At 41.9% G+C, this 24,887-nt stretch overlaps 1 protein-coding gene and 1 long non-coding RNA gene across 8 annotated transcripts in view; one reads left to right on the top strand and one right to left on the bottom strand.

Annotated features, from left to right (window-relative positions):
- LOC109282241 (uncharacterized) overlaps positions 1-14,165 on the top strand; it is a 28,301-nt gene extending 14,136 nt beyond the window's left edge. Inside the window, exons 2-3 of one of the 2 annotated variants that reach the window (XR_002089175.2) lie at positions 1,581-1,692; positions 13,948-14,165. This is a non-coding gene — a long non-coding RNA (uncharacterized LOC109282241). Of the gene's footprint in view, positions 1-1,580; positions 4,283-13,947 lie in introns of those variants that run through there. The other variant, XR_002089174.2, reaches the window with a different exon arrangement.
- The window catches only part of ARB2A (ARB2 cotranscriptional regulator A), a 413,000-nt gene continuing 393,415 nt past the window's right edge, over positions 5,303-24,887 (bottom strand). For all 6 annotated transcript variants that reach the window (XM_014597271.3, XM_006264051.4, XM_059725034.1 and 3 more), the window contains one exon: positions 5,303-8,552. In XM_014597271.3, the coding sequence (XP_014452757.1) occupies positions 8,410-8,552 (143 nt within the window). In that variant the 3' untranslated portion in view covers positions 5,303-8,409. The remainder of the gene's footprint in view (positions 8,553-24,887) is intronic.

The raw sequence follows: 24,887 nt of genomic DNA, 5'->3' as shown, positions 1-24,887 counted from the left end.
CCCCCACGCCCAGCGCTTAGCAAGTGCTCTCATCATGCCCTGCACCAGCTCCCCAGCGGGGCTGGCCAGGCACAGCAAAGGGCTGAGAAACTTCGTAAAGCTTTGGAGCAAAGCTTTGCAGTGAGCGCAAGGCATCCACCCACGTCCCAGCCTGCCGCCACGGAACAAAGAGCCACTGCAGGGAAGGGTTAAACAACAACAACAAAAACCCTAGTCCCGTTCACCAGGTCATTTGCTAGAAACAAGTCTCGAAGTTTTCAGGGCTCAGATCTGCTCTGTAAGGACCCACGGGGCAGGAGGCGGGGGGGGGGGGAATCCGGCTTTACATTTGCAAAGCACCTGAACACGATCAGCCTTAGGAGGCAGCTAGTGGTTTGATTATTGCGCTTGTCGATTCATTTACATCCACTTCCTTAATAAGGCGATTGTGAGCTGGGCTCATAGAGAGACTGGGAAAACAGGGACAGTAATGAAACAGCGAGCAATACCCAAGCATAGGGACGTGCTAGTGCTACTACTACTACTACTACTACTATTATTTTTATTATTATTATTATTGTGTCAATATTACTATTCTGTAGCAAGAGTATTTTAAACCAACACTGATTTGGCAGGAAGGGCATTTCAAACAACCTTTGCAGTACATTTCAGAGAGCAAACAAGGTGAGACTTGACCACACCTAGGTACAGTGGATGGCTCGAGCTCCACTGAGTAAACCCAGCAAGTCCCTCCTGCCTGGGAAGCCTAGGAAAAGTTAGGTTGGTAAAAAAGGGAACAAGACTCGGGACCAGCTGGCAAAGCACTCAGCGCCTGGCACAGCTCGCCTGGGAGTTGCTATCGCCCACCAGATCAATATTTGCAAGCGCCCTGTAGTGGTAATGGGCTTTTCTCTCCAAAGTGTGTACAAGCAAAGCAGTGGCATAGCCGTAGTGAGGGAGTTATTTTTAGACCTGGCCCTTCCCAGGGATCCCATCCAGGGCTTTACCAAAGGGGGAAAGCAATATTTCATCCTTGGGTAAGTTATGATTATCAAGCGAAGGTGTGGAGGTGTCGTGTGTGTGTATGTGGGGTGGACGCGGGGAGTAGTTAGCTAACTGCTGTGCCAAAGATAGCAGCTTGAGAGGAGTACTTTGCAGGTAGACGTGGAGGTAAGGACGTGGCCAGACAGCCCGGGATGAGGTGGAGCTTAAAGAGAGAGGGATTAAAACATCAAAAGATGGTCTGAAGGGTCAATCCTGGCCTCTGCAGGGGATAGCGGAAAAGCCCTGATTCTGCCAGGCTTCACATGACAGTCTGGGGATCCCCCTCTATCTACCTGCGCTAGCTGTAATCAGCTCGGGCACCTGTAAGGGGAAGAGAGTGGCTCCCTGCTTAATGTTACTGGTAAACACTGGCGGGCAAGTAATCGATCCGATCAATTTCCCTAGGAAGTTTTGAGAAGGGATCTAAGACGCAGCCTCACCAGGCGCAGCTGCCCCCAGCCTCCCGCTCGGCGCTTGCTTGCCCACTTGGTTCTGGGAGAGGGTTTACCTAGCTCGCCCGCCTCACTCATCCGCCTTTCATGTTATTTGTGTTACAGAAGCCCTTTGAAGTAGTTCCGCCACGAGAAGGCTCGGCTCCTTCCACTCCGAGTGCAACAGCTCTTGAAAGGAGCGGAGAGGCAGGTTATTTTTTCCCAGGCTAAGAAGCAGGTGAGAGTGCTGGTGCTCCGGGATGCGTGTTCACAACAAGCATTTGAAAATCCCTGTTGCTTCAAACTACCTTGCGACAGCGCTGTCAAGAGCCAGGGACAGGAGTCCTTAAGCTCAGGCTTCTCGTTTGGATTTAGTGGCAATCATGGGACGCTCTTGATCAGAAAGCCCCTGTAACAGAGCTGCGCAACTTTTCAGACCAGCTCTCATCTGCTCTTCTAACATGATCCTGCCTGGATCGCCCCTCTAGGGCGCATTTCCAGAGAAATATTACGAGGAATGTTACCAGAAATGCGCAGGTATCTTTAAAAAGAAAGAAAGGGGAAGAGAGAGAGAGAGATCCCTTTAAAAGCGCATTTTCTATCCAATAGCTAACGGAACCTAAGCGCATAGTATGAAACCAAAACCACAATCGCTACAGCAGGGCCACAACACGTAGTCACTATTACTCCGGCCTGAGACACATATTTAAACCTTATTTGTGCGTTTTTTAAGCCTCATAAACAACCAAGATTCGCAGGCTGTCTACAGGTTTGAACGATGCTCCGGGACTATGCAGATTTCTTTTTTAAAATTAAATCAAAATAAGAGCTGTTTTTTTCTAACTGCATTTGTATTTTTGGCCCTTTTTTTCTTATCAGTTTTTACTGGGGGTTCGCGTTCATCACTAATCCCATTCTTCTTCCTAACAATGCATTTTATCAAGTTTGAAATGCATAGTGAGCCATAACTGGAGCATGCGGTTATTGTGCAGCTGATGGCCCAGAACAAATCCTGTTGCACAGAAAAAATCATTTTGTTCATATCTATGTCATATCTATAGCATAAATATGAAAAGTATGTGCGTGTGTGCGCCGGCACACAGAGTGCGGGTGGGAGAAAACACATAAGGAATAAAAGCCTGCTGAACATGTAAAATCAAACCCACCAGTTACTATTCACTTGAGAAGTCTCAAGATTGTCTGAATTTCCTCATTTTTGTTATTGAAGCTACAACGTTGAGTTACAGTACTTAAACAGGGGAAATTTAGCAATGCAATAAACCTGGCTGTCTAACCCCACTTTGAAGTAATGCTGGTGGGTCTAAAATCCAGATCTACGTGTTAATCTCTAGTTTTGCCTTCAAACGGAATTCAGTGACAAAGAGCTTGGAAAGATTTTGCATCTATTCAAGAGGCACAAAATCTTTAATTTTCTGAGGAGTAAAAACTCCCCAAGAAACTTCATATAGCTTCTTAGGTTTTGCTTAGCATACGTGATAAAACATTGATTGTCGCAGTTTGGTGACCCATGAAATTTGGGGGTTAGTTTTCTCTTCAGACCAGAGCATATAATTATGCAAATAAAGAGCTGTCACTGATCTAGTGAAATACTCACAAGCACATGCAATCCCAAATGGAACAGAAAAGTGAAAATTTGTGGCATTGCGATGGTACCACGATAAATGCCATCTCCTGCAAAGTTTCTCGAGTTCATCTCTTCACGCTTTGTCGACTATTTCAACATAATTTACGACATAATTTATAACAAATGTTATATATATGTGTGTTTCAGATGCATGCCAGTTTTAAATGTACACTGCACAGTTCTTGGAAGGCTATTTTAATTTGGTAGCTAGAAAACAGTGCATTGCAGGACTATCTTGGCTATGGCAGCTTCCATTTGTAGGTTGGAGGGAAATTCTTAGAGAGACCAAAGCAGATGTTTCGCAGGGATCGTCTGGAAGCCCCATATTTCCCTTAATCAAGACCAAGGGGATAAATCTAAACTGCTGTCTAGATCCAAGGTGCTGAGTAGCAGATAAACAGCGGAAGCTCCATCCACATGGAGTGCTGCATTTCATACGAAAAGTTTTTTTTCCCCCAACTTTAAATGCTCGCGCAGAGTCAGCTGGATTGTGTGACCAGGCACATCGCACGTCGGGGCACAGGGTAATAGCAGGGCCTCTTTCTCTTTCCCAGTACAGCCGTGCTAAATTTCCCCATCGGATGTAAGATCTGGGTGAAAAGTGGGGATCTCAGACTTCTGATAGCCTTAGATCCAGGGCTCAGTTGTGACAAAATAATAAGCCCCCTTTGCATCCAACCTTGCTCTTACATCTTTTTGGCATTTGGGTCTCCCGGTCCCAAAGTTACCAGTCCTCAGTCTGTCGAATAATGTCAGATGTCATGGAGCTTCCCAGTGATGAAATCTGAGAAGGCTCATGTCAGACCTCTGACTGTTAAAGACATCACTACATGAAAGATCAGTGGTGTGAAACTTTAAAAACATCGATCCAAATGAATCAATTAAATCAACATTCATCCCTCCTAAGTGAGGTTTAAGACTATCATTGTTACCTTTTTACACTACACAGATTTGGAGATAAACGCTGGAATGCTTTGATGGTTTCATCTCGCCTAGAAACACTGTTAATCGACTTTGTGTTATTTTCCCCCTTTCAACAGCTTACCTCCCCGCGTACATTCTTCACATATAGGACAGTCCAAGACTGCTTCTTCCAATCTAACACTGGATAACAAAGCTGATTCTGTAGCGAGGAGGGGGTGAAGCTTTGTTAGGTGTTGATTAAAACTCTTTTTTTCCCCTAGCCTCAAACTGGTCTTTTTTTTTTTTTTTTTTTGAGAGAGAGAGATTAATGGAATATCAGTTAAAAGGAAGAGGAACAATTCAACAGACTCCCACTTAGTCGCTCTAGTACGAGGAAGGCAGAAATCCGCATTCAAATGGAGAGAGGCTGAGGGGTGGTGGGGCTGAAATACACTTTGGTGGCATAACAGGTCTCTTTCAGCTTTCTCCCCGTTTCCACGACGGGAAATTTTCACTAGATGCAATGGGTGGATCCAGGCGGCTTCACCTACTGCAAAGCCCAGGTGTGTGGTATAACACAAACCAGGCAAGCCACGGGAACGGGCATCATTAATGGGAATCCCTTTAGCTGGGCCGTGGGAGCAAAGGCAGGTGAACAGGCTTGTGCCCTCACAGAAATCGTGAGCCTCCGACTCGTGGGGCTGCTTTCTAACCAAGAAAGCAGAGAGGAACTTCCTCTCTCCAATATCTCTGTTGACTCCGGGGTCCAGGCGGCTTTGATACAATAATAAGACATTAATTAGCCTCTGATTATTCGTCCCTTATTCCCAAATATCCTTTACTGTAAGGATCAAGCCAAACAAAAAAAGAAGGGAATGAAGGGTTGTTGGGTTTTTTTTACACTTACTCGTTTTAGGGATGGGGGAGGAGAGAAGGGCATTGCGTTTTCATTTATTAGTTGCTAATATATTTGCCAACTTGCAGATTGCTCCAGAGGAAAAAAAAAAGGATCACCCACTTCCATTAGAAAAAAAAAATCTAATCCGAGAGAGGCTATTATTTATGCAAACTCTCTTTGCATAGTGATAGGTAACGCGAGTTCAGAGCAGGCAAGGGGGGCTGGTGTTCGGCCATACACAATTATCGACAGAGTCAGAGTTTCAGCTGCTCGATTTATACTCTGGATTCCCTTGGTGCACCATTCGGGGTATATGTCTAGTTCCCTCTGAAGGAAGCCTACCGGACAAAGAGCTCCATGCCAGGGAGTCTGCGGAAAGAACCACCACGGCACTTTAGAAGAGAGAGAGAAAAAAAAGAGCATCTTTATTTTTGTTCTAAGTGTAAACAGAAATATACAGTCCATAAGAACTCCCTGTGCTTTGCAGCTCTTTACAGAAGCAATAAAACAAGCCGGGCCAGGGCACCAGAAAGGGACTTGAAAAAGGGCAAATCTTACCGTACAAATCTTTTTTTTTTTTTTTTACAGTGCTTTTTTCGTGAAAACATAAAAAAATAGATCGATCTGGTGATATTTGGCACCTTGGCGACCCCCGACGCGCTCCCGGAGCGGAAAGCGTGTCAGTTCCAGGACCTCTCCCGCCCGCCCCGCACCCCCTTCCCCAAGCACAGAGCTCAAATGTGACATGCAAAGCCAGCAGTGCAAACCCGTGTGGGGGGGACACAGCACAGATATTTGGGCGGGTGGCAGGCCAGCCCCGAGCGGACAGGAGGCCAGGACCACCAACTCCTTGGCGACGAAGGCAGGGAGCAGCATTAGACCTGCACGACCACCCCCGGCTCAACAGGTGGAGGAGCCCGGTCAGTTGCAGGCGGGGATCCCGGCTGGGGAAGCTCTGGAGCCCGCAGTGCCCCCTCCTCCCCGAGCTGAGGTCTACCCCAGGGATCACATGTGTAAAGGGCCACTTAGAAGAGGGAGAGATGAGGACCCAGGCAGCCAGGGGTGGGGAGGAGCCGGCAGAGCGCTCGCGGGCAACTTAACAGTGATTGACTCTTGTTACAAGCAAAGGTTGGGGAGGAAAAAAAGAAGAGGTGCTGAGAGGACTGCAGGTCCCCTGCAGGGGCTGGTGCATGTCCTCGGCGTGTCCCAGCTGCCTTGGCAGGGGACCAGGTCACGGGGAAAATGGAAAGACCCGCAAGGATCTCTCCTGCCACTGCGGAGGGCTCGGGCTCGGCGACCGCTGCGGTTGCTCCGGCCAAAACTCACCCAAAGCCACAGTGAACACTTAAACAAATAAAAAGAGAAAAAAAGTAAACCCACTTTGTATTGTGACAGCAACGCCCTCCCCTCCGGGCTGAATTCCTCCCTGCAGCTCTGCAATGGGAAAGATTACATTTGAAAGGGGTCAATATTACAAACCCATGTGGCAGATGCTGACTTCCCTGGGTTTGAAGACACACGGCAGTGGGGTGAAATACCGTTTTGATTTTGGTCTCCTTTCGCCTCCTGCTCTAACAGCATCAGAGGCGAGGCAGCCACGGGCACTGAAGAAAAGATCACTTCAATTTAGCATCATCAAAACTCTAAGAACTAATTAGTGTCCTTGCACGCCAGACACGGTATCAGGCATGTATTGTTGCTTATCAGACATTAGCAGTTAAAAGTTGCTGACATCAGCTCCTATTACTAAAAACACTTCCCTCTGAGGTCTGGAATTTCAAAGATTTTCTGAGGATTTCAGTCCTGTGGAACTGGCTGTACACTTCAGGATGAGCATATAAGGCAGGAACTTTCTTCCTCCTCTTCCTTTTTTTTTTTTTTTTTTTGCAAATGCTTGAAAGAAAGGGATACCAGATGGATTTTAGGCCTGGTTGCATTTAAAAGCGGGAGAATTACAGGAGAACGAGGCATTAAAACCTTTAAAAAAATCCGAATATGAAAACTGAAGCATCTCTAAATTAAAAATAATCAGCAGAAATCATTAACTCGTTACTTGTTTGGGGTTTTTTTGCTATCCGGCTTCACAGTGCGGTCCAGACCGTTGCTGAATTGGCAAAATAATAATAATAAAAAGCCACTGGCATTTTAAGGTAGGACTTTCATAAGCAAGTGGAGATCTACAAAGAAGGCCACTGATCCAGGAAAAGAAACAATTTATACAAAGGGACTTTCCCATACATTTGGGCCAACGGGGCTCTTCTGATCAGCGGCACAGGAAGAAAGTTGTTACCGCTTGGTCCTAGAGAAGGAAAAGGTGACGGCGCGTACAGTTTCTTATCGTTCAAAATGTCAAAATCGTGTCTCTCTCTAATTGACACGCTGCTTTCTCAAAATAGGCATTCTGTTAGAATAAAAGTAAAAAAAAAATTAAAATCAAGCAACCGAGTTCTGCAAGTCAATTTTAAAATGCAGGCTTTTACTCCGTGTTACAACTGCTCCTAAATCAAGCAGCACAGTTTGCCATTTCAAACGGATCGGGGGTTGCAAACTCCCTCTGAAAATGGGCACGTTAACAGCCCCAAGCCAAAGATTTGAGCAGAAACAGCATCGGAAGGGGCTGCTTTAAAAGTAGTCCTTCTCTTTTGTAACGTGCAGATTTATTGGCAACCTGATTTTAAATTCAGAGACGTTCCTCCACAGAAATAGCTGTTCATTAATTTAATATTTCATAGGAGCTACTTTATGCAGAGTCTCTCCCCTGGTGTCAGAAGTAGAAGGGGAAAAAAGAGATTGTTAGAGGTACAGAGAACAATATATCTTTAAATTCCAGAGGCTACTTCATCATTTTTGTGCTGTGTTTTCCCCCCTCTTTTTTCATTTCAATCGAGTCACTGTGGCTTTAAAAATAAACCCTATAAAAGCACAAACAAGAACATTATTTTGTTAAAAACGTGTCTTAAGCCTTTTTTAAAAGGCTACAGACTATTTTAGGGGGGGAGGAAAGAGGAAAAGAATGGGAGAGGGGGAAAATCTACCTGGATAAATCATTTAAAAGCAATCATTATTGGTTGGGGTGTTTTTTTTTTAAACGCATAAAGCCCCAAGTTTGCTCCTGTCCAAATCATCATAAAAAAAGAAGTAGTGACCTCCTGGAAGGAAGCAGCCAAAATCCTACAGGCTATAGGACCACGAAGAAGCTGTTAAACTCTGGCATCAGCTCGGTGCAGGGCTATGTCAGGGCAATTAGAGCTGCACCATGCTGCACTGTGCAGTACTGCTGTCAGCCTTAATCTGCGCACTGATGGGCAGCACGAAATCCAAGCTACAGCCCACAGGAAGCACAACCAGTGAACCCATATTGCTTTGACAGTTGCACTCATCTAGAAATAATGCAAAACGCTATTTAGATGTATACATCACGACCCTGTGCTCTAGGAAGAAAACAATCTAATGAGGGGCTGGGAGACTGCTTGCAGAAGACAAGCCAGCGACAAGATGCCTTTCGCCTCTTAAAACTCTTCGTATCTGATTCTGTTGGAGCGCCGGGTCGGGGCCGGCTTCACCGAGCTGGTCTTGGCTTCTATTGCTTCACTGAAGAACTTGAAAATAGATGGAAAACTCTTCCAGGACGTGAGCTCGTGCCTCTCTGTACCTGCAAGACACAAAGAGCACGGTTTCATTCACTGGGGGCAGTTGTGTGCTCAGCTGGTCCAGGGTTCAGCCCAGCACGGGGAAGTGAGCCCTTAGCAAGCAGCACTGGCACTGCTAATGCCAGCACCAAGTGTCACCATTCAGAAGCCCCCTGGTGGTCATTGGGGGGGGGGAGGGTTCTCAGATGAAGTCCAGGAGGGACATTTAGTTACAATGTGCAACTAAAATGTAACTGCCATTTAGTTAAACATCTACTAAATCAGTGTTTCTTAACCAGTGGGATGCATCCCACTGGTGGGACTTGAAGGTCGTGTAGGTGGGACTTCAACTCATTGCCCATTTGGAAAAAAATCAGTTGTTTGCACTTCAAACAGATAAATCAGCAGATATCTCGGACAATGCAATTTTGTGGGGTTTTGTTTTTATCATGGTGGGGACCAGGGTTTTTTGATAAAATGGCTGGTGGGACATAAGGTGAAAAAGACTGAGAATTGCTGTACTAAATGATACCAGATCAACAGCAAAGTAAGCAGACAAAGGTACCAGGCACCTGGCGCACCTGCAATTTTTCTCCTTATTGGTTTCCTCCTCAGGGCAGCCCCTGGCAAGAAAGGTCAGGCCAAGGACCCCAAGCTGGGGTCGCTAAACCCCTGCCATTCCACTCATGCCTTTGGCCAAGTAACCTTTCCCCAGCCACTTGAGTGCTTCACTTCATCCCCTGGTAGTTAGGAACTTCTGGTTTGTCACAGAGCCTCCACAGCCCAGGGAATGTCTTGATGCCATTTCCTTGCTCTACAGCAGTGGTTTTTCAACCAGTGGCCCACAACACACCAAGTGTGCTGCAAAGAGATCCCTGGTGTTCTGTAAGAATTTTGGAATAACAAGAAGAAAGTTCTCCAGCAGCTAATGAATAAGCCGTGTGGATGAGATACAGAAGACTTGTGCACATGTTGGCTGTGGGGGAGAGGGAGAGAACCAGCCAAGCAGAAGGACATTCATCTACTGAGCATGTGCTGGCTGTGGGGGATGCGCAGTTCGCCAGCCTCTGAACATCTGTGTCACGGAATTTTGCTGCAGCAATGAGCTACAATGAGCACACAAGTATGGGGATGAGGCAAGCCTGAACAGGTGTGCCGCAGACATTTTTTATTAATGTATGTGTGCCTTGGGCTGGAAAAGGCTGGGAAACGTGGCTTTACAGCAGCGGTTTTCAACTGTTTTGTATTTGCAGGCCCCTAAAATATTTTGAATGGAGGTGCAGAGCTCTTTGGAGATTTTGAATGGAGGTGTGGCCTCCTTTGAATTGTAAGTGTGGGTATTCACATACTTTTGATTGATCATCTTCATCCTTGGTGGACCCCCAGGGGTCTGTGGACCACAGGCTGAAAACCACTGATCTATAGAGTTTAGAGGTGGCTCTTTTTGTAAATTCCCAGAAACTCCATGTAGTGGGGAGAGGGATGAAGTTCAGCTAACAGTGATCATTTGATGTCCTCTCAGCATCATTGAAAACAAAAACATGCTGTTGACTGACAGCTGTATGTCCCTGGACAATAACCTTAAAGCAGCTTTATCCATTAGGTCTAACTTTAAGAAAAAAAGCATATTTAGGTTTTAGGTGAGGAGTAATGGTTTCCACTCCACTGTCTCTCACTTATCTTTTGGCATGCATTTAAAGAGGCAGTCAACTATATGGCTTTAAAAACAGATAATACATCCCTTTAACCAATCCCTTTAACTATATAAGCCTGTACACTATATTGGGGCAGGAAAATGCAGTTTCTGTTGTCCCTTCCCTCTACATAAAAATTCACCTGTTTCATTTTTTTACCATAACAGGCTTCTATTATATTACCAGTGTCCCCTTAACCCCATGAGACCTATTTTATTAAAACAAAAATAAAAATAATATTAAAAGGCACCCTCCCAGAGTAAGGATCCAAGTGCTTTGAAAGAGTTGGGGTCTCTTCCTGGAAAACTCAATTATGTAGAGATGCTGCCTGGAAGTCTCTGGATCCTGGGCCTCCATTTGATACTTTAACATTGTTAATGATAATTCTTTAGTCTGTAATAGTAGGTCATTGCTATGGTTACTCTACAATGGTGCAACACTTCGCTTTCCCCTTCAGCTATTCGCTGAGACCTGGTAACCACATTTGTTGCCTAGCAACAGTTTTGTGACAATATCACAATCTGGGAGTTACAACAATAAAGGACATGATGGCCGTGGCCTGCCCAGAGGAGAAAACTATAATGCGGGGTGGGTGGGTGACATCAGAATGGGAGTGGTGCCTCGAGGAGCTGATATACAGACAACCTATCCCAAGCCCCTGCAGCAACACACAGAGACAAGGGACAGCAGTGATAACAAAGACACCCCACACACTTATCCCCCTACAGACTCTTTACACAAAGACAGTCCACCATCACACAGATACCTCTAATACAGTCACCACCACGCCTCACACAGACACCTCCGTTCAGAGACAACCTTCACAGAAACACCTCACCGTAAGGTATACATCCTCTAACACAGATATACTGCCTTCACTCACAGAAATCATTTATACAGAGACAATCCATATTACACACAGGTATCTCTTCCCACATGCAACAAGGCAACCAGCAACCTCACAGAAGTTCTTCAGAAATACACCCCAACCACCACACAAGAGATGTTTTATACAAAGACTATCCACATCACACACAAATCTCTCTCCCTGTACACATCTCATAGAAATTTTTTCTCACAGGTAGCTTTTATATAAAAAAATACCTCAGCACCAAAAACAGCTGTTCTTTTATAGACACCTTTTACATGAAGACAATCCATTACATCTTGCAGATATCCCACAATATGGACACCCTTTCTACAGACAACCCATCACATCTTATATAGATAGCTGACTACAGTTGCATCCTACAAAGACTTCCTGCCATTGTACAGATACCCCTTATGTAGACAGTTCACTGGAACACAAAGATAAAAGTCCCCTTTCACAAAAAAAGACCCACAATCTACAGCCCTGCACATATCTTCCAATCAAAAGGCAATTTTTGTAGCAGTGGTTCTCAACCTTTTTAGACTTGAGGCACGCCTCATTAGACCGAAGGCACCCCTCAGAAAATGCCAGCTTTCACTCATTTTTTGGCTACAGAAAAATAATACAGCAATCTTTCTGTTGTAAAGAACTCAGCATGACCACAACAGATCAGAATATTTTTTCACTATGGATTCATAATTGAAATTGCTGGGTTTATCATGTGAATCATGTCTGCACAGCTAGCAGGGCTAATATGGTGCAGCACCCTTAAAAGGATCTCATGGCACCTTGACTGAGAATCACTGCTTTATAGGAAAACTGCCACACTACCTAGCCTTACATACAAATATGACATCTCCAACAAAGAATGGGATCTATCACCGTCACATACAGACATACACCCTCCTGCACCAGAACAATTTCTCTCTGCAGCCATTTATATAGGCACCTCTTTACCAGATACTCTTTAACCATTCTTGCACGAGCAATCCTCCTCATATAACCACCGGGATCACAAAAGCATCCCATGCCATTGCATATCCTAATACCATATTGAACTTCTATGGATGATCAGTCTCCACCTCTACATGGAGCTCCATGAGCACTTCCCAAAGTGGACATGCACCTTTGACATGATCATTCTCATTTGTACCGCTCTCTTTCTATATATGCCAAGATCCATATTAACATTTTTGTCCTAGATTTAATTGAAATTGCATGGAGGGAATATTATATTGTTTTGTTCTTTATCAATTACATTTTTCCTTTGTGAAAAGTCATCTCTGGAAGCAAAACAAAAACAAAACATAACAAAAAACAAAGAAAAAAGAAAAAGGCAAGCTTAAGAACAGGCTTTAACAGTTTTTCCTCCTTTTTCCCTGCCATCTCTGCTTCTCCCATACACCTCTCCCATTTCCTCAGTAGATTTCAGACTTGTATTCACTAATGTCACAAAGACTAGGATTATCTTAGCAAGTTTCCCAATAACAACCCTCTTATTTCACCCTTTTCCAAAAATAATTCAGGCTTTGAATCTAGAGGGACATGCTGATGATAATGATCTAAAGCAATTTTAACTTTCTCTTTTTATTTTCTCTTTCCTAGTAGCAGTCTTATTGATGTATGAACAATTTCCCTGTGATAAAATCACTACAATGACTGTCTAGTTTCTAGGATTATGATGATTCCTTGCTTGACTAATACTACACTAAGAAAAATGGCCCCAACCTGTCAGCTTGTCTAATATCAACACTGGTCCATCACAGACTTTTAAAGATTAAATTTTGTCCTCAGATATTCACGTTTACATTAGGGAGAGCCCTACAAGTTTAACGCTATGAGACAGCACATTCATTATTTATGCAAGAAGACTGGGGTGGATTGGATGAGCTAGATAGTATACAAAATGACTCAGTGGGAATAATAGATTTGTCCCTTTGGTTCTTACAAATGTAACAGCAACACCGAGAAAGATGATTGATGTAGGAGACAGAGTAAGTACGAGAAAGAGAAGGGACACACTGTAGGTCAGAAATATCTTTAAAATCAGTATTAGAGCTCATCAGGAATTTATAACAGAAAATGCTGTTTTGCAAAATATGTATTTTCTGTTGGAAATTTTTGCTGAACATTTTTTATTTTCCTTTGGGAAAAGTGAAATAAAATATCTCATTTCAGGTTGGTTTGATTTGAATCAGAATATTTCAGTGTTTAACTGACTCCAAATATTTTGTTTCAAATCAAGTCGCTAAAACATTATCTGCATTTGTCCTCCTGTGCATCAGAGTTGCAGCTCACACCATCTTTCTTTCCCAGACATACCTCCCATGATGCATGTTTTCCTCTGGCCAGTGTTGTGCAATGTTATATGACTGGGTGCATTATGAGAAATATAATCTGGCCAGAGAGCCTACTTCACTGGGGAGAGTAAGAGACTCAGGTCCATGAGTTATATTCCCTAGAAGGAAATGTGCCAGTGTGAGGAGAACGCAGTTTAATGGTAAACTGATTGAAGGCCAAGCATTTCAGGCTGAGTCAATAATACACAATGAAACATTTTCATTTCAGGAATATCAAATCATTATGTTTTAATTTTGAATGTCAAAGTGAAAACTTTTTGCATGTCTGAGTTAATTATTTTTTTAAATTTCATTCTGAAAATAAAATCAAAATGTCAGATTTTTGTCCTATTTTCAGAAATGTTGAAATGTCAGAATTTTCTCACAGGACAGAAATTCTGAAATTTATTCAGCTCTAATGAAACCAAATGAATAGCACAGTTAAAGTGCTTTGAGTAAGGATAGCATTGACTGTTAAATAAAGGAGAACCTGGATGCTTCTTCCAATTTCCAGGAATGAAGGAGACCGAGTGAGTCAAATTAGGGGACCAACTTCTGAGGAGCCAAAACCCACAGGAACCTGCATACATTAAAAAACTTACAGAAACATCTGTCGAGTGATAAAATGCAGCTCAACACTGATCATCAAAGAAATATCTGTGTTACACAGAGGACAACTTCATAAGCAAAGAAGTGGAGAATATGATATCTTAATAAATCCTTTCCAATGTATTGTTTGTTCTTTTTATATCGCTTTTTATATCAACATTTCAAAATAATTTAAAAATGTGGGTTCCTATTTTATCTTTGTGCTAAAGATATGACATTGAGGTCTCGATATAATACAGACCAGATCCATAAAAGCAGTTAGATGTCTACCTCCTATTCAGATGCCTAAACTCTTGCTGAAATGCCATTGATATCTAGGTGTGTAAAATACGTCTGTGGATCTGATCCTGAAGTGACTTATCCCAGGTCAGAAAAACACAGGAACTGCCATGGGTGGGGGGCATGTTCCACTTAGTCTTAGTTTGGTATTATACTTTAGACAACAGCCAGCATCAGGTGCATCAGGGGAAAATAGAAGAACAGTATGCAGATATGGGGTAATTTTCCCTATGAAAGTCTCATCTTAATTCCCAATAATTAGAGATTGGTTTAATTCTGAAACAGGAGGTTTAAGATCCTTTCCATATCAACTCAGAGAGGAATGAAGGTCTCTTATATTTCAGCTGTATACTAGATGAACCTAAGCTAACTATATGAAAAGCCACTGAGAATATACTAGCTACAAATAGAAAGAGTTGTTTGGGAACATGAGATAATAGGAAGCATTTGTATAAGACCCAGATCCTCCAAGGCATTTATAGACCTAACTCCCATTAATTTCGATAGATGTGATTACTTGAATTACTTGAAACTACTTGAATTCAACATTACTAAGCAATGAATTGATAAGACAGAAGTATAATGCCTTTGAAAAATAAATTCTTTGGGGACCGAGAAATCTAAGAAGCATCGTGTAATGAGAAGACATATGAAAACCCTTTAGTGTGGGAGGCAGAACACTCCAAAATATGTTAAGACTACAGTTGCATTCAAAAAATACAAAGAAACAGAGACAGCCAACATGGCTGCATTAGGGACTGTTCAAAGACCTCAGCATAGAAAGGAATCTATACTGGAGAAAGCATATCAGGGCAATTTCCAAACAAACACAGGAACAGTCAGTTAAGGATTTTAGGGAAAAGATAAAAGCAGTAAAAAGCAAAATGATTTAATGATAGCCAAAAGAATAAAAGGCAAAAGGAAGAGCTACATTTATATATCTATTTTTAACAAATACTGCATTCTAGAAGGACAAAGAATACTTAAGAAAATAGCAACTCCATTAATACATTAGATCCATTACCCTAAAACGGCTAAGATGGTGAACTGCTTTTATAATCACTCTATCAAAACCAAAAACAAGAGATATTGACAATTAGAAGTAATGAAAACTTTGTCAATATAGCTGTTGATAAAAAAACAGTTAAGGGAATACTTGGAAAAATTTAATATACAAATCATCAGGTCTGGATGACATGCATCTCAGTGTCTTAAGGGAATCAGCTAATGAACTTGCTGAACTACTGGCAATTATTTCTGAAAACTCATGCAGAATCAGGTAGGTACCAGAGGACTGGGGGGAAAAAAAGCAAACGTGGTGCTAATTTTTTAAAAGAGAATCATGAGAAATTAACAGCTGGTAAATTTAAACTTCAAGTCAATAAAACAATTGATCAACAGTCAAAGAAAAAATCTGAAAGCACCTTTTTGGGTAACAGAAACCTTAGGAATAAAAAGGCATAGGTTTATCTGGAACAAATATCACAGTTGACCACTTCTCTTGACTGAATACCATAAAAATTAGTGGATAAAGGAATTACAGTTATCACTATAGTGTCTTCCTGTATAGGTTTATCTGGATGCCAACTCTAGTATGCTGCCAGACTCAGGAATCACTCACAATGGATTCTAATTTTCAATATTCAGGTGGGCTGTAGTTACTTTTATCTGTATTATTAGACTGTTGTATAGTTACAGGTATATAAACTATAGAGAGGGATAGAGATACCAAGTAGGATGCATGCATTATATCTAAACTATAATAGATACAGATTTTAACACTGCACTTGATTCTATAGAATTATACTGGCATTATTGGAGCAATGCAGTGGTGACTGACTCGCTGAATCTAGACTGAAGTAAAGCATATTGTACACTGTTTTATGAAAATTTACTTATAAGGTTAATTCAAATTGGCACAGAAATGAACACTGTCACATGGACTGAAAACTGGCTAAAGCACAATAAACAATGAATAATGACAAATATCAGTGCAGGGGATTGGGAAGGCATCTAGGGAGGTGCAAAAGGGATTGGTGCTAGGTTAATTTCTTTTACACATAATTATTAATGATCTGGAAAAATGAGCAAACTGCATATTAATTTATTAAATTAATTATCAGATGATACATTCAATTGGAGGTAAAGCATACACTAGTAAGGACAGAAAATTAATAAACAGGGAGCTAAATATGCTAGAAATATAACTGAGTGGGAAATAATAAAATGCAAGTTCATCTCAAGTTTTAAAAAATGTACGTACAAAAATGTGTGCGAGCAAATGACCAACTAATAATCGAAGTGTCTCTCTCTGCATATACTTATGAATGCTGTTCAATTCCTTTTACCTTTCCTTTTTTCAAGAAAAAAAATCAGAGCAATTTGGCTAGTGGAGATTACAAGCTCCCTCCTCAGACATCCCTGGGCTTGCAGGATGCACAAGCTCTGTTGGCTTCACTAACGGAGCTTGGAGTCCCCATAACTCGTTCTTGCAGTGATTGCCAGCTGTGCGGGACAAAGGTGCCCTCCTACAGAGCTTACCAACTGTGCAGGACAAAAACCTCCTTCTGTGGTGCTTACAAGCTGTGCAGAACAATGGTTCCCTCCCATGGAGTTTACAAGATGTGTAGTACAAAGGTTTCCCATGCTGCACAGGAGCAAAGAGATTTCAGTACAAATCTGCAATGAAGTATGTCTGCAGAGAAAAGTTTCTAGGTAGAAAAGTTTCTCCACAGATATTAGCTGTAATTCTAATATAGGGCTTGATACTCTGAGCCACTACCACTGACTTCATAATGAATCAAGGGAACTCAACAACATTTCTGGATTTAGTTCTTAGGCCACATCTACATGGTAGCATTGCTATGTAAGGCAGTGGTTCCCTCAAGCATGTTGTTCTGCTCTGTGTTGGCTGCACTGTATCCATGTCTGCACAACAGTTAGGGTGTGCTAATTAGCACTGCTGAGTGATATCAACAATTATCCCACCCCTATGCTAATCAGCAGGGACATGCCTATACTGTTTCTGGTTTAGGCAGCCGCCCACATGGATCAGCGCAACACATGAGAGTGAGCTTCTGTCAAGTACAGAAAGGTTATTATGTAGACATGGGCTTAGTGGAACAGTTCATATAACATGGCTCCTCATGGACGTGATCTTACACGAGGAACATTCTGCCATTGACTTCAGTGGGGCAAGGTCTGTCCCAATACTACTATTCTATACTTAAAATTAGGCAGATGAAAATGTATATGCTAACATTAGGTGGAACTGTAACTTAGCATTACAGCTAACATTATTATTCTAAACATAATCATACCTCTAACTAAGTGCTTTAAATCATCTTAAGAAAATAATTTAGTTCTGTATTAACTCTAGTCAATTAGAATGTTTCATATTGTAAAGTTCAGCTGTTCTGGTATTATATGCACGAACAAAATCTTCAAATGGACTCCAAAATGGAAAACTTTTAAATTCATTTTTCCATAACTCAGAAAAGTAAATTGTTTCCACTTAGTCCCCTAAAAATAATCAGAGTAGTCTAAGAAAAACATATGGAATGTGTTATCCACAACAGAAACCCCCCAGAAAGTTCTGAGGAACTGGAAATAGGAATATCATTGAAGTCTTATATGCTGTAACTTTAATTAAACGACAGTGTTCATACGTGTGTGCATGTGTGCGCACATGTGTGTGTCTACTTCTGATGGATTTCACCCACTTTTATGGATGATATCATTAAGTTATTTCTTAAATAGAATTTAAGTGTTTTCACTTTGAAATATACCAGACTAGTTTAAGTTACATTGTTTTTGCTCCCCTTAGACCACTATTAGACCATGGAGACATGAGAGTTGTACCAGAACATCTTATACCAGGGGTTGGCAATCTATAATCTGTGAGGCCACAGAGCTGTTCAGTGGCGGGGGTCTCTGCCCATGCCATGCCTCAGCCAATCACTGGTGGTTTTGGCAGATAGGGAGATCTCCCTGCATGCACGGTGCTCTAGTCAGGTGCTTGGGGCTTTGGTGGAGGGGGAGCTTTCTCTGTACCACTGGCAGCTAGGCAGCATGGGCTGTGGCAGTAGGGGGCTCTCCCTGCCTTGCACTGTACCCAGGCAGCAGGCAGAAGAGGTGGAGGCAGCTGGGTCCTAGTGCCTGACCATGATGGGGTGGAGGCAACTGGGTCTTAGTGCCTGACCATCTCAGACTCAATCTGGGTCATTCCAGCCCCCTGCTGGAAAATGTTTCTGACCCTTGGTTTATACTAGTATCACTGGATACCACTATAACCATTATATGTGTATCCACAACTGTATCAAAGGGATAGGCTTGCCTGTATGTTTTTAAATTCTGTTTGGGCCTGTGTACAAGGTTAGAAAATGTTTTTAGAAATTATCTAGTCCTTTGTGAATATTTTTGTTTCGGTTTAGCTTTCAAACCCCCAAGAAAGAGTAAGTACTCATACAGCATTACCAGCAAGATTGAAGGAAAAGAAATGGGAAACAAGGTCTTAAAATCACTAAATATTTTCCAGAAGGCTTAAGAGCTTTGGGGAACTGGACAAGGGATCCATTAGCTCAAGAGGTTTGAACACCAACGAGTTGGGGAGACATTACATAAATAATAGTGCAGTTCTAGGCACCTCAATGCCACAAAGAGGTCAACAACTTTGGAAGGAATTGAGTAAGAAACAATAACATGATTAATGAGATGGACACATTCATTTTGGAGACAATACTATGAGTATTAAAAATATAATAAATATAATTTGGCTTAGAAGCAATACTTTCCAGGAAGCCAGGGATATGATAATCATCTGCCACCATTTAAAGCATGGAAAGGAAATGTTTAATGGGAGTAACAGGATAAGACTGAAGGAATACAAATTTCAATTTCATATCAGGATTAATATTCTCAGTTGTTTCTTTTAGAGCAGTGGTGGGGGACACCTTTTTGACAGGCATGACACAAATTAAGCCTTGAGCCCTCTCTGAATGCCACTCCAATCCCCTTCCCTTGCCCTATTCACCACTGTGTTCTCTGCTTCATGCCTGATGTGCTGCTCTGCTTTCTGCTCCCTGACCTATCTGCTGCTGTGCTGTCTACCCCCTCCCTTATCTGCCACATGTTACACACAGAGGCTGCCAATGATACTTATGGCATGTGTACCATAGGTTGGCTACCCCTGTTTTGAACAGTAGAATATTGTTTCAAGGAAAATTGTGGATGCTTGTCTAGTAATGGGAGATAACAGAAAAGATGTCATAAAACTAGTTTCCCCATTATACCTTCATAGATCCAGACATAACTGTATGAACATTTTGGGACATTTATTATCTCTCATCATTCTACCAAGCTGATAGTCACAGAACAGTTTAAATGTCCTGCAAGCTTGAATGATGCATACCTCAGAAGCCCCATGCTCTCACGTAACTTTCACTCAAAGAAGGGGACATATAAAACATGTAAATGAATGAAAGGGGCAGCAAAATAATTAAATTAATTGTGTCCTATTAGTCAATAGATGCACACAAAAACCTAATCTCAAACAAGACAGATGTGTAGAGCTGGACAGAAACAGAAGGCTTATGTATTACCACATATTACCATGTATTATTTTTATTATTATTTAATAAACACTCATGGTGATCAACTGTGTCCCAGGGGGTAACAACCCACTTGTTTGCTTTTCTTAGCTTTACTTGGCCAAAGAAATGAAAACTACAATGTCATTCACTTTTGAGCCCAGATTATTTTATGTCAAAGCATTTTTTCTTTTCTGCACCAGAAGAAATAGTGGCACCAGCACACACTGGAATCAAGAAACACAAATGTGGACTACAGACACCCTGACCAATTCACTCTGAGGTTCTGCCTTGAATGTAACTCAGTCAAAACCCAGGACTAGTATTAGTGTGCCAGAAAAAATATGCAGAGCGAGCACAGAAACAATCCTGCATTTTTTCTGAGTGGACTGCACTGAGTGGATTGCGTATACACTCCCACATTGCCAATACCTACTGAAGCTCCACACAATGGGATATATCAGGTGAAATACCCACTCAGTGCGACTTGTGTATCTGTCACATGAGGCTGAGAGACTGCACATGAATCCAATATAAGGAGAATTTTGGGCCACATTTACACTTAAGCTTCATAGACTTACTGTGGTTTTGTTGGATAGATTATTTCCTTTATAGCATTCATAATTTTTCACTCCAAAAGCCTGCTGTCTTGGGCCTTGTAGAGGGTGTGTGTGAACTGTATTGTACAAGCAGCAGTTTTGGATGACAGTGAATATCTACATAAAATTGAAACATTTCTTTGAAACAAAATTCTCCAATGTTAGTGGGCTCTGTGGAACACAGTAACGGAAACTGAAAACTCATGACAGCTTGTACCAAATATCTGGACAATGAGAGTTAGAGATGGGCTTTTTAAAAATTATTTGCTCTGCATGCAAGAGAAGTTGCATTATATGTGAAATGGATTGTATTTATGTGATAGACCACAGTAATTCTGCATTGTTCAAATAATGTACAATAAAGCATTAATATTTTAAAACAGATGCTATTTATCAAGTCATTAAAATAACCATTGGTCAGGCTGGAAAAATCCTTATGAAGCTGTGTACAACAGCATTCATACAGTATTCAGTTTCAGTATTCAGTGGTTAAAAGTCACCAGTTTCCTATATAGTAAAAAAAAGGACTCATTTGAGTATTGTTTTAAAACTAAAGGCAGTTTTGAGCTTTTCAGGGTTAAAACGTTAAGTTTAAAGTGCTTTGTTAAAAGAGACGTAAAATATTGATTCTCTGTTGAAACTTTGTGAGTAACAAATACTTAAACTGTGGAGTAAGTTTCCCCAGATTCTAAACATACTAATTTCCAAGATAGGTCCTGTCATGCTTACTGATAGTGTCACAATAACAGTAGCCAATTTTTCTATAGTTTTTATACCAGCAGGCCTCAATGCACTTTGCAGAGGAGTGCAGTGCCATCAACCTCACTTAGTAGACAGGGAAACTGAGGAACAGACAGAGAGAAGGACTTGGTCAAAACTCCCAGGAGGATAGTAGTTGGGCCCAGAATAAAAGCCAGGTCTACTATATTTAAGTCTAGAGCTCTATTCACTAGCCCACCCTGCATCTCATCATTGACAACCATATACAATCAAAGTTGAGATATTTCTGTAATCTGTTTTATCACATTTAAAACATTCTGTATCCCTATGTACAATAATTTCATATATGTCAAATATAATATACAATATTATTCTATTAAGAGATTGTAGAGTTCTTTCTTCTTACAGATAGGCACAGAACTGTACTCATAAACTGCATCTTACAACATTAAAATGAGTGAGCCTCATGTGTAGAAGTTTTTCTATTGACTTCAATATCAGAAAGGATTAGGCCAGATGACACGTAGCCATTTGCAACCAAAGCATTCTTAGGTTTATTTCTTCCTAAATAATATTTGCATCATCATACACATGTACTGGGAATTAATTATCTGAAATACTTTGGAATGCTGTGACCTAAGTTCATATTATGAGATGATGGAAAAAATCACATCTTATTTGTAAAATCCACCAATCAAATTAAATTATGTAAATCACCACAGAAACAGCTGAACCAATAGCATAAGTATTAACCAATCAGTCTTTGGCACATACAAAAAAACATAGCAACAAAGGCAACAGCATGGGAATAGCAGCCGCTGCACAAAGGAAAACTGGAAAGGGTAATATTTTAAAATTGCATGCAATGTAAAATACGGAACACAATGTTTGACACAACACCCTCAGACATGAATAACAATTGATTTTTATGTATTAGTAGAATAAGTGTAGGTTTAAGAGATTATGAAGAAACACATTTTAAAATAAAATAGTTGACTACCATTTCCTCCCCTATTTACTTGCCAGAACCTGAGTTTAGGGAACTGAAAACATTGATGACAGTGTTAAGAATAAGGCCACATAGGGGATGCAGCTCCCTGTGCATTAAAAGGGTATGACTGGACCTCCCAGGGTGCAGAGAGCATGAGAGGATGCTAGTGACTCTGTTAGGACTCCTTCTGGGAGTTTCAGTGATGGCCAAGCCAGTATGTTAAAGCATCCCTGGATAATGTGCAGTCTACTACCTGTTCTTTGCTTTAGGCTGGAGGGGTGGCAAACCCCGTGTTCACCTGTCATCTTTTAGACAGCACCCACAAATCACTTACAATGAGTAGAGACTGCACAGTCCAACAAAATTTTGGTTGATTCCTAGAAGAGTGGAGAGAGGATTCTTACATCCTTTGATACTCTAGCACAAGGGTGTCCAACTGGTGGCTATGGGCCACATATGGCCTTTGAGGGGTTTACTTGGAACTCCCATGCTCCTATGGGGTCACTGCTCCCTCTATCACTCCAGCCTCTGGGCTCCTCCCACCACCAGCTTCTATTTCCTGCCCCTACCCCTACCCCTACCCCAGAGAGCGTGGAGGTGCAACCTAGGGTGACTACACAACATGGCATAGCAGGAAGCCTGCATCCAGGGAACTGAGGATGAGGCTGGGGCACCCAGAAAGGGGAACTTGCATGCATGCGCAGTACAGCAGGAGGAGGCCCACATGGCATGCAACCTGAGGTGGAGGCATGGCTTGCTCTGGTACAGTCTGTGTTGTGTGTGGCCCCTGGCTCTTTAGAAGTTGGACAAACCTCCTCTAGCATATCCACTCAGAGGTGGGCATAATCTGGCTTTTAGTGCCTTAGGTCCAACTCTGCACTGGTAATTATGTAACCTATTCCAAAATCTACTGAAGTCAATGGGCATCTTTTCATTGATAACTACAGGCTTAGGAACTCAGGACTACAGGCAAAAGAAAGCCATCATTGACAATGGTAGAAGGTTTAGCCTGATTATGAACTGGATCAGGATCAGGATCAGGATGTACTAAACAAATGTCCTACTTTCATGGCTGAATTGAGTTTCCTAATCTGAACACAGCAACGCATAAGAAAACCTCATAATTTTTGGGGGGGGGGGGGGGAGTAATAGATTTGCCAACTTCTTCAGAAGACACTTTTAAAGATGAGTCTTTTTTGAAATGTCATGTGATGGTTAAATGTTTTTAAGTACCTTTAGCTACAGGAAAACAGTCACCATAAACATCACATGCCATCAGAGGTGCACCCACATAGTGGGTACTGTTCACATTTCACAATTAAACAAAAAGGCAATTGATCTCATGCTCTCTCACTCCTCTGACTTGCACATTCCTCTTAAATACAAAAAGAAAAACTGACAAAACTGCCCAGGCGCATTCTCCGATGCTGTCTTCCTGCCTCATTAACTCTCCTGCCCTGTCTTCCTCCTTGGTTTCTGGTGACTGCTTTTGAGTTGACAGTTTCTAATCAAACCCCACCCCTCTAAGCCTTCTTGGCATTTCCTAAACCTCTGTTGTGGTTCACCTTTGATGAACAGGAAGGGTAGTTCTCTCTGTTTTCTTTCCAAGCTAAATTTCTATGAAAGCTATAGAAACTGTTTCTGTTATGGTGGCACTAACTCTGCTACTGAGGCAAAGTTGAATAAAATTTTCCACACCTTCTCCCCCTTACTGCTAACTATGACTGCAACCCAGAGGAAGGGAAATGAGGGAAGGAAAGAATAGCAGAGAGAGTGGAAGAGCTGCTTGAAAAATGAAGCAGATCTGTTAAAAAGGCAGCTTCTTCACCTGGCCAGAGAGGGTGGCTAGTAACACCCTGACTTCAGTGGGTCCTTGAATAATTGGAGTCTTTGGTGGAGTCTTAAGACACAAAGAGACTGGAGAAAGGCATAGGTGTTAGTAAAGGCCTGAGGCAAGAATCACTCACTGACTTTCTTGTCCTTGTTGGATACCTGTACCCAGGTACATGAAACAGTTCCAGGGCCGTAAACTCCATAGACACATCAGGAAGTTGACCTTAAAGTTCTCCAGCTGCCTAAAATTCTGCCTTTGCATATGCCCAGCAAGGCCTCAATCCTGAGAAAGCTGGTGAGCAGAATAGGGCTGAGGCATGCCTAACCCCAAAGAGGATCCAAGAATCCCAAATTCCATTCACCTACTCCCCATCTAATATATGCCAACAGAATTGGGTTCTCTACAAGATGTAATAGTAACCACCACATTCTTTTAAAACACAAACAAGAAGGAGAAAGTGTCCCATTTATATAATATAGTGGTTACAGCATTTACATGGACTGTGGGGAGACCCCAGTTCAATTTTCTTCTTGGCCTTAGGGAATTCAAACCCATATCTCCCACCTCCCAGGACAGTGCCTGAACCACCAGCTTATAGGCTATTTTGAAGGGGGATAGGAACTCTTCATTCCTTGTATTTAAATTGTTCTACCGTCCAGGCTATAATTCAGATATGCTGGGCCACAGAAAGAGAAAATGTGCAAGTGGATGCATGAATGAGCATAACGGTAATCTAATGATTCAGGCAAAGTGAGACTGGATTTTAGTCTTTGCTGGAAGGGGCATTTACAACTTTTACCTTAAATAGGCATGGGATATAATTTTACAGTGAGT

This window comes from Alligator mississippiensis, chromosome 3 (genome assembly GCF_030867095.1).
Source record: "Alligator mississippiensis isolate rAllMis1 chromosome 3, rAllMis1, whole genome shotgun sequence".
NCBI classification, from domain to species: domain Eukaryota; kingdom Metazoa; phylum Chordata; order Crocodylia; family Alligatoridae; genus Alligator; species Alligator mississippiensis.
This window is presented reverse-complemented; position numbering and strand designations above follow the sequence as displayed.